This window comes from Lampetra planeri, chromosome 74 (assembly GCF_965212315.1).
Source record: "Lampetra planeri chromosome 74, kcLamPlan1.2.h2, whole genome shotgun sequence".
NCBI classification, from domain to species: Eukaryota; Metazoa; Chordata; class Hyperoartia; order Petromyzontiformes; family Petromyzontidae; genus Lampetra; species Lampetra planeri.
Genome location: NC_136179.1, coordinates 4,361,178 through 4,372,264, shown reverse-complemented (window position 1 = coordinate 4,372,264; position 11,087 = coordinate 4,361,178). Strand labels below are relative to the sequence as shown.

Here is an 11,087-nt window from a genome sequence, read left to right as displayed (position 1 = left end):
CTTGTCGAGCAGTGTGAGCGTGTGGGTGCGCGGGTGTACACTGGTTCGCCACGTGAGTGAGCGCTGCGCGGAGCTGAGCGCGTGGGTGAGCGTGTGTACACAGTGGTTCGCCAGGTGAGTGAGTGCGCGGAGCGGCGTGTGTGTGGGCGTGCGTACGTTCGCTCCGTGTGGGTTGCAGGCGCACGATTAGGAAAGGGAGGTATCGAAGTAGAGTGGGGCAGAATACTACTCGGTAACTAACCATGCCTATTACGCGGACCCGCGGTGGAGGGGAATCCTCGAGCGACGGCTCCCACACCATGGGTGAGGAACTCAGCAGCGGTTCGCATCGCAGCGGGGGAGCGAGTGATGATGTTAGCCCGGCCGTTAGCATTATCGAGGGAGGGATCTCGGGGGCCAGCGACCCCCACAAATGCAGCCCCGTGGCGTTGCCAAAAACCGCCGAGCTTCGGGAGTGAGCACATACAGACGCGTAGTGACCACACTTGCAACACAATCACTCTAACATCAGTAACCAAAATCCGATCTGGTACATGGTCTCTGCTTGGTCTGGTTGGTATCCGTCATCACTCCGGAGACAAACAGCGAGGCATGGTTTGGCCAGCCACCACCTCGTTTGCCGCAGCGACTTTAATAGCTGCTCTCAAACAACACTATCACCAATGGTTTACAGGCTAGGTTGTTAAGCGGACAATCAGTCGTTTTGGGCAAGGCGTATGGGATAATACACACCTCTGTTATCCCATGAACACAATACACAGCATCGGTAAGGCTGCCTTGTTGGGGAGATGTAGTTTGGGTAAAGCGCTGTGACTGGAGTTAGGCGATGTGACTGGGTGATCACACGGATTCCGAAAAGCAGCGGAGACAATACGATCCTCTGTGCCCACATGGACAACGACATTCTCAGTTTCAAAAAAATGAATATGTATTTTTAAATACTTTTTGAAATCATTTATATTGTTTATATGCTACAATGTGGGATTCGAATAATTATAATTAGATTCTAATCCTGCATATCCTACACCCGGGTCGCATATTCACTTATCATAGGTACGACCACAGTGTGAGAGATTAGCATGATGTTAATGTGAGAAATTTGCATGTAACCGTAGAAAAGGAGGAGAGCGGCCTCCTCGACGAGGGAGTGCAAACCAACGGGTGCAATCTAAAGGGCATGAGAGCATGAGATATAATATTATATGTTTGAGTTTAACATGTGAGAGTTTACAATGTCAGAGTTGATCAAATGTGACGATCAAGGGCGTCAATCGGGTGCTATTGATCAAAGTCTTTAATCAAAGGCGTCATCCCATCACGGACCACCACCTCCCTGCGTATATAACTTCAAAAGAAGCAACTACAGCAGCAACAACACATTTCGAGGGCGACGCTGCTACTTCTGATTCTGCAGTTTCTGTTGCCCGGCTATTTGTAGCCCGGCAACGCTCTCGCGGGACCGCACACGTCTTTAGAAATGATTGCGATGATCATGTCTGAACTGAGAATTAAGTGACTAAATATTAATTTGTTTAACCATAACTGTATGTAGGTTAGTGTCATCATGGCTCAGCGAATACTGCTCATGAATGAACTCACACTGTTTAATGACAGAAATTGTAATCATTTTGGCTGCCCGTGTAGAACAAGTCACCTTCCTTGTCTAGACCCATTCTAAACACAACACTGTACTTACATATGTTGCTAAAATAAGGTCTACACCCAATTCAACATGCAGTTCCACCTCTGCCATGATCAACCCACAACACGCGCAGAGGGAGGAGACCACGAGGGAGACGGCCTCAACTTGAAGAGAAAGTTGACAAACTCACGGATGCCACCACTCAGCTGCTGCAACGCCTGTCGGATGAGACGCTGCGTCCCGCGGCACCAACCAGGCGAGTAAATGAAGAGCTGAGCCCGAATCGGAGGCCGCCACCGGAACATCAGCAGCAGTCGATAGCGTGATTCTAATAGGACCACGTTGTTATTATCATAATTTTAATGCGATTCTAAAACGCGCACCTCCCAGGTTGCATTTACGACTCCCGATGTGCATCTACATATAACGTACATTCTAGCTCAGTGTAATTCTAATACGACCATAGTGTTATTCTAATCATTTTAATCCGTTCCTAATTCCCCAGTTCGCATATCCGACCCCCGGTTCGCATGTCCAACGGACATACATATTACATACATACATACATACGACCATAGTATGTATGTAATATGCATACATATGTGCAGTGTGATTCTATTACGATCACATTGCGATTATAATACTTCTAATGATATTCTAATATTGATTTGAAGCTTTCGTGACTGCAGGAATTAATACTCGTTGGTTCTTTCGGTAAAGTCACGTAGGTAGAAATAAAACAATGTAAATCACGTTTCGGACAAAACACAAGCGCACGTCTTCAGGTGAAAATCGCGATATCCGCGATGTCTGCTGCGAGCAGCACGATGTCTGCGGCAGACATCGTTTCGGGCGCTTGTGTTGCGTCCGAAACGTCGTGATTTATTTTGTTTTATTTATACCTACGTGACTTTACCGAAAGAACCAAAGAGTATAGATATTCTAATACTGTCCCTCCGTTTACGGTCTTATAGCTATAACAGTGATATTGTTAGAGTTTATAATGTTAGAGCTTACAGTTTGAGTTTATAATGTGAGAGTTTTTGGCCGTGCCCTGTCCTCGTGGGACCCCACACGGAGTTTACTATAACACTAGTTTCAGTAATTTGTAGATTCTTCAAATGTATATGTGAATGTTTTTAAGTTACCATTGTTGAAGTTCATAATGTTAAAGTTCACAATGTGAGAGTTTACAATGTGAGAGTATATCCAAGACGTCGATCGATGGCGTTGGTCTGGTAGGTTCCATCATAGTTTTTGCTCAAATGCGTTATCCCATCATGGGACACCAACATGCTGCGTATATAACAGTAACAGAAGCAACTACAGCAGCTACGAAACCATTCGATGGCAAAGCAGCGACTTTTTCTTCAATCTGAGAGTTTGTGGCCGTGCCCTGTTCTCGTGGGACCCGACACGGATTTGGAAATAATTGCTATGATCATGTCTGAGCTGAGATGAGAGACTAATGTTTACTTTGTTTAATCATAACTGTGTGTAGGTTAGTGCCATCGGGGCTTAGTGAATACTACTCATGAATGAACTCGTACTTCTTTCGGATAGAAATTTGAAATCGTGTTGGTAGAACAAGTCGCCTGCCTTTTCTAGACGAATTGTTATCTTCAAGTGCGTCCGTAAATATACTGCTAAAATATACAGCATAGTGAAGGTTGCCTTGTTGGGGAGATGTAGTTTGGCTAAGGCACTGTGACCGGGTGATAACACGGATTCTGAAACAATGGAGTTAAACACTCGCTGCTTGGCCCCGTCGACAGCAGCGAAGGCTGTCATATACCGCCCCATTTACGAAGTTCGCTGTATAATGTGTCTAGTTGAAGGTGCTAGGTGTTATCTTCTTCTAACAGCTACTAACGTGCATGTATTGACTGTCTTTTGGATTTGTCCATTGATGTTTTTCTTTTTATTGCGGCCTTTTTTTTGTTGAATTTTGTCACTTGAGTGTTGCAGTTTGTTTAAGAATTCGTCACGTGAGCGTGGTGTTTTGCATGTGGGAATTTCTCTGTCACAATTTGTGATTGTTTTAATAATTGTCACCATTCATAATCTGATGAGTTTATAATGAGTTTGTGCGTGTATTTATATAAATATATTCCGTCTTTTGTTATTCGATTACATCTACCAGTGAAAATCGTGATTGTAATATGACCATGTTGTAATTGTAATAATTTTCATCCGATCATTTCACGTACACTATACAAACATATTAGCGATTCTTATACGACCACGCTGTGATTCTAATGCTTCTAATGATATTATAATACCTTACCTCCGTTTATATGGTTATAAATTAAAACACTAGTTTATAATCGTTTAATGTTTAGTGTTATCGTTTATAGTATTACAGTTTACATGTTGTAAAGTACAGTTTATCCCCGACATACTTCGGGATTAGGGACTGGTACGTTGATGAACGATTAACAACGGGGACCTTTCCCCTCAAGGACCACGTGTTAATCGGGTAGACAGCCAAGATGCTGCCGGTTAAGGGCACACTTGTGTGACGGAGATCCTCCACCTGAAATTACCTTAACATGTTTTTGCTCGGAACATTATGAAATAAAGAACGGACAAACATTTGTTAAAAATACGTTTTATTCATCTGCAATCATTTTTACGTCAACACTCGAAGGGAATATTTATTACGTCCTATGTTCACACATTTCCAGTACAATGCAAACCATTTCCGTTCCAGGAATACCAAAGCTTTCATTCGCAATGATTTCCTTATTAGTTCACCACATTTGTTCACTGTGCGTCTATGTTGAAGTCAAGGCCATATATCCAACGAACGCGTCATCAACGTACATCCTAAAGTCGATTATTAACAACCAAAAAAAGCTTTATACTTGAAAAAAAAAACTTTTAAAATGTTGAGTAAAGATCTAACTACAGATGCATTCCAACTTTAGCACAACAGGAACACTTAACGACTACAATTGAACCCTCTCACAACCAGTGCTCATCACACCACTTTGGCAAGTAATCCGATAACATTACAAACAACCACTGTGCACGTCATTAAACTCTCACAAAAACTGTAAAACTAAAATGGTCAAAATTACACACAAAAGTACTCGATACGGATTAAAAGGTATAACCACATGACATAATATTTTTTCAGTCACCCCGAGCTCTCTGTTTGACCCTCGAGCCACTCCATTACATCCAGCCATCTCTCGGAATCCAACTGCATGGGATCGAAGGTGGAAACTTCTTCAGGACTCATTGCAGCACCTTGAATTTCAGCTTTTGATTTCAGTTTCCTATCATTGTGGACCTTCTGATGCCTGTTCATGTTTGATGAGTGTGCAAATGCCTCCCCACACACAGGGCACAAGAATGGCTTCTCGCCCGTGTGCGTTCTCTGGTGACGCTGAAGATGTGATGAGTGTGCAAATGTCTTCCCGCACACAGGGCACAGGAATGGCTTCTCGCCCGTGTGTGTTCTCTGGTGACTCTGGAGATGTGAGGAGTGTGCAAATGTCTTCCCACACACAGGGCACAGGAATGGCTTCTCGCCGGTGTGTGTTCTCTGGTGACTCTGAAGATGTGATGAGTGTGCAAATGCCTTCCCACACACAGAACACAGGAACGACTTCTCGCCCGTGTGTGTTCTCTGGTGTCTCTGAAGATGTGATGGCCGTGAAAATGCCTTCCCACACAAAGAGCAATTGAATTGCTTCTTGCCTCCGTGTGCGTGGGGCTGTGGAGAGCGTTTCTGCTCCATGTGAGTGTCGTAACAGTAGCGGTGTTATTGAGTCAAAAGTACGCTATCGGCCGCAAGGATGTTTAGCGTTGAGTTTTGGATTTTGTTAACTGCTAAAACTCTCGCGTCTAACCGAGACGCAAACAAATCCCGCTAATTTGACGACGAACACGTTTAAGAGTTTATCCGCGAAAATAGACACTTACTTGGAGATTCACGGTATATCGATGTCTGGAACCCGTCTGAAGATGTCGCCACGAACTCTCCCGACGCAAAGTCGCCTAACTGTCGACGCAGCAATTGTGCTCGCCAGGCTGCGTTGTCTCGCGGTTGAAGGGCGATCAGCAGAGCGACGAGTCGAGCGTCCAACCTCATCAAGTTTCCTCTCGAAATAGCACTGAGCTCTGCTTCTGAGCCGCCTTATAACTCACCCCCTAGGATCCAATCCTTTGTTTTTCAGGATATTTGCATTCGATTGTTAATTTTGGAAGGCACAATCCGCATGTCTATTAACATACCGAAGGGTAATGTGCCCATTGTGCTTCATGCATGAATATGTAAGTGCATCTCAGTGTGTAATTGTGCGCTTATTTTGAATAAATGAAAAAACATTGTTCTCGATTTAAAGTGAATGCAGAGAAATTAGCACATAACTTTAGAAAAGGAAGAGAGCGGCCTTCTCGACGAGGGAGTGAAACCCAATGAGTAATATTCTTTTACAGCGTTACAATGGATAGGTTGTAGTTCATAGGTTATAATATTATGTTTCACTATGAGTTGATCAAATGCGACGATCAAGGGCATCAATCGGGTGAGTTTGATCAGAGGCTTTAATCAAAGGCGTCATCCCTTCACGGCACACTACCTCCCTGCGTATATCACAGCAACAGAAGCAACTACAGCAGCAACAACAGCAGCGACAACAACAGCAGCAACATGACATTTCGAGGGCGACGCAGCTACTTACGATTCTGCTGCCCAGCTGTTTGTAGTCGGGACCTGCTCTCGCAGGACCCCACACGTCTTTGGAAATGATTGCGATGATCATGTCTGAGCTGAGAATTAAGTCACTCAAGATTACTTTTTTTAACCATAACTTTAGGTAGGTTAGTGTCCTCGGGTCTCTGTGAATACTACTCTTGAATGAAATCATACTCCCGACATTATACTAATTTTGGTTGATCGAGTAGAACAAGGCACGTGCCATGTCCAGACGAATTCTTATCAACAACAGTGTCCTTAACACTTGATTAAACGTGCACCTCTTAACCCCTCCCTCGCATTTACGACTAACGATTGCATTTGACAATAACATACATTCAAGCCCATTAAAATGCTAATACGACCATATTGTTATTCTAAAATTTGAATGCGATTCTTGCCCTGTATCTCCACAGTTCACATATCCGACCTCCGGTTCGATTGAACAGATAATTTACATACATATGTGTAGATTGCGATTTAATACTTCTAATGAGATTTTAATACCGTACCTCCGTTTATGGTGCTATAAATTATAAAACCAGTTGATAATTTGTGTTGTCGTTTAATGTTTAGTGTTATTGTCTATATTCTTAGGTTGTTTCGGTAAAGTCACGTAGGTAAAACATCAAAATTAATAAAAATAATAAAATAAAATAAAAGTCACGACGTTTCGGAGGCAACACAAGTCTCCGTCATCAGGTGGGACCGTCACAGCCAGATTAGCTGCATCAAGTGAGGCAATGATTCAAGATGCAATCCCTTAAAAGCAAGTTGAGGGGGGAGGAGAGGGGGGCTCATCAGAATGTGATAGCCAATGAATGGAACGTCGAGCACATCCTTTTGGCCCCTCCCCCTCCCGATGCGTTGTGCCTGGCGCCCCGTGCTGTCTTTGAGCCCCGCCCCCCTCCCTCCCGATACGTTCCATTCATTGGCTACCACATTCTGATGAGCCCCCCTCTCCTCCCCCCTCAACTTGCTTTTAAGGGATTGCATCTTGAATCATTGCCTCACTTGATGCAGCTAATCTGGCTGTGACGGTCCCACCTGATGACGGAGACTTGTGTTGCCTCCGAAACGTCGTGACTTTTATTTTATTTTATTATATTTATTAATTTTGATGTTTTACCTACGTGACTTTACAGAAAAACCTAAGAATATGAATCCTTGCAGTCCCGAAAGCTTCAAATTTAAAATTATTGTCTATAGTTTTATCAATTTACATGTTTTTAAAGTACAGGTGATTCCCGGTATACTTCGGTATTCTGGACCTGAATGTTGCGAAACGATTCATAATGGGGACCTTTCTCCACCGGAGCGCACGGGCTAATATTGGGTTTGTGCGATTATTTTACATATCCATACTGAATATTGCTATTTGATGCCATTGAGATGGAACATTTATCCAATAGTGGACAGCTTGATCCTAATACCACCAAAGTGTTATTCAAATAATTTTAATCCCATCCTGATCCTGCACCTTCCGTTTCACATATCCCACAATTGGATCGCACGTCCATATTACATAAATGTCACATGCATACATGTTACATACAGACATGTTACATACTCACGAGCATAGTGTGATTCTTAGAGGAACACGTTGTGAAGCTGAGAATTCGAATGAGATTCGAATATCACACTTCAATGTACGGTGTTCTAATCTGTAACACTAGTTTATGATGTTATTTTATAACGTTTTAATGTATCGCACATAGCTTATATTGTTAGAGTTCACAACATTATAGTTTACTGTAACACTAGTTTGTAGTGTTATTTTAAAGCGTTACAATGTATAGCTCATAGGTTAAAGGTTATATTGTTAGAGTTTATAATGTTAGAGTATGCAATGTGAGTTTACAATTTGATAGTTTGTGGACGTGCCCTGTTCTCGTGGGACCCGACACGGATTTGTAAATAATTGCTATGATCATGTCTGAGCTGGGATGAGCGACTAATGTTTACTTTGTTTAATCATAACTGTGTGTAGGTTAGTGCCATCGGGGCTTAGTGAATACTACTCATGAATGAACTCATACTTCTTTCGGATAGAAATTTGAAATCGTGTTGGTAGAACAAGTCGCCTGCCTTTTCTAGACGAATTGTCATCTTCAAGTGCATTCGTAAATAACTGCTAAAATACACAGCATATGGAAGGCTGCCCTGTTGGGGAGATGTAGTTTGGGTAAAGCGCTGTGACCGGGTGATGACACGGATTCTGAAACAATGGAGTTAAACACTCTCTGCTTGGCCCCGTCGACAGCAGTGAAGGCTGTCATATACCGCCCCATTTACGAGTTGGCTGTATGATGTGTATAGTTGAAGGTGCTAGGTGTTGTCTTCTTCTAACAGATACTAACGTGCGTGTGTTGTGTGTTTTTAAGACTTGCCCATTGATGTTGTTCTTTTTATTGCGGCGTTTTTTTGTTGAGTTCTGTCACTTGAGTGTTGCAGTTTGTTTAAGAATTCGTCACGTGAGCGTGGTGTTTTGCTTGTGGGAATTTCGCTTTGTCACAATTTGTGATTGTTATAATAATTGTAACGATTCATAATCTCATGAGTTTATAATGAGTTTGTGCGTGTATTTATATAAATATATTCCGTCGTTTGTTATTCGATGACATCTAGCAGTGAAAATCGTGATTGTAATATGACCATGTTGTAATTGTGATAATTTTTATCCGATCCTTGCACGTACACTATACATACATATTAGATATTCTTATACGACCACACTATGATTCTAATGCTTCTAATGATATTATAATACCTTAACTCCGTTTATATGGTTATGAATTATAACACTAGTTTATAATAGTTTAATGTTTAGTGTTTTCGTGCATAGTATTACAGTTTACATGTTATAGAGTACAGTTTATCCCCGACATACTTCGGAATTAGGGACTGGTACGTTGATGAAACATTAACTACGGGGACGTTTCCCCTCAAGGAACACGTGTTAATCAGGTAGACAGCCAAGATGCTGCCGGTTAAGGGCACACTTGTGTGACGGAGATCCTCCACCTGAAACTCGCTTAACATGTTTTTGCTAAGAACATTATAAAATAAAGACCGGACAAACATTTGTTAAAAATACGTTTTTATTCATCTGCAATCATTTTTACGTCAAAACTCTAAGGAAATATGTATGACGTCCAATGTTCACACATTTCCAGTACAATGCAAACTATTTCCGTTCCAAAGCGTTAAAGTATAATTCCCCATGATTTCCTTATTTGTTCACCACATTTGTTCACTGTGTGTCTATGTTGAAGTCAAGGCCATATATCCAATGAACGCGTCATCAATGTACATCCTGAAAGATATATACTTGAAAAAAACAGTTTAAAATGTTGAGAAAAGATGTATCTACAGACGCATTCCAACTTCAGCTCAACAGGAACACTTTACGAGTACAATTCAACCCTCTCACAACCAGTGCTCATCACACCACTTCAGCAAGTAATCCGATAACATTACAAACCACCAGAGTGCACGTCACGAAACTCTCACAAAAACTGTAAAACTTAAATGGTCAAAATTACACACAAAAGTACTCGATACGGCTTAAAAGGTATAACCACATATTTTTCAGTCACCCCGAGCTCTCGGGTTGACTCTCGAGCCACTCCATTACATCCAGCCATCTTTCGGGATCCAACTGCATGGGATCGAAGGTGGAATTATCTTCAGGAATCATTGCAGCACCCTGAATTTCAGCTTTTGATTTCAGTTTCCTATCATTGTGGACCTTCTGATGCCTGTTAAGAGTTGACGACTGTGCAAATGCCTTCACACACACAGAGCACAGGAATGGCTTCTCGCCCGTGTGTATTCTCTGATGAGTTTGAAGAGTTGATGAGCGTGCAAATGTCTTCCCACACACAGGGCACAGGAATGGCTTCTCGACCGTGTGCGTTTTCTTATGATCTTGAAGAGTTGATGACTGTGCAAATGTCTTCCCACACACAGGGCACAGGAATGGCTTCTCGCCCGTGTGCGTTTTCTTATGATGTTGAAGAGGTGACGTCTGAAGACGTCACCACGAACTCTCCCGACGCAAAGTCGCCTAACTGTCGACACAACAATTGTGCTCGCCAGTCTGCGTTGTCTCGCGGTTGAAGGGCGATCAGCAGAGCGATTAGTCGAGCGTCCAACCTCATCAAGTTCCCTCTCGAAATGGCATTGAGCACCGCTTCTGAGCCGCCTCATAACTCCCCCCCTAGGATCCAATCCTTTGTCTTTCAGGATATTTGCATTCGATTGTTAATTTTGGAAGGTACAATCCGCATGTCTATTAACATACCGAAGAGTAATGTGTTCATTGTGCGTCATGCATGAATATGTAAGTGCATCTCAGTGTGTAATTGTGCGCTTATTTTTAATAAATGGAAAAACACGTTCCCCATGCCCTCCATTGTCCTCGATTTAAAGTGAATGCTGCCCCGTGGCGTTGCCAATAACCGCCGAGCTTCGGGAGTGAGCACGTACAGACGCCTAGTGACCACACTTGCAACACAATCACTCTAACATCAGTAACCAAAATCCGATCTGGTACGTGGTCTCCGCTTGGTCTGGTTTGTATCCGTCATCACTCAGGAGACAAATAGAGAGGCATGGTTTGGCCAGCCACCAGCAGCTTTTAAAGTCGCCAAAGGGAATTTAATAGTTGCTTTCAAACAACACTATCACCAATGGTGGTTTACAGGCTAGGCTGTTAAGCGGACAATCAGTCTT

The 11,087-nt window shown here is 42.7% G+C and overlaps 1 protein-coding gene across 1 annotated transcript in view; it reads right to left on the bottom strand.

Annotated features, from left to right (window-relative positions):
* LOC144737840 (uncharacterized) overlaps positions 1 to 11,087 on the bottom strand; it is a 55,974-nt gene that overhangs the window by 29,373 nt on the left and 15,514 nt on the right. Inside the window, exons 3-4 of the mRNA XM_078620714.1 lie at positions 10,102 to 10,373; positions 4,941 to 5,366 (exon numbers count right to left, since the gene is read on the bottom strand). Coding sequence (XP_078476840.1) covers positions 4,941 to 5,366; positions 10,102 to 10,373 — 698 coding nt within the window. The remainder of the gene's footprint in view (positions 1 to 4,940; positions 5,367 to 10,101; positions 10,374 to 11,087) is intronic.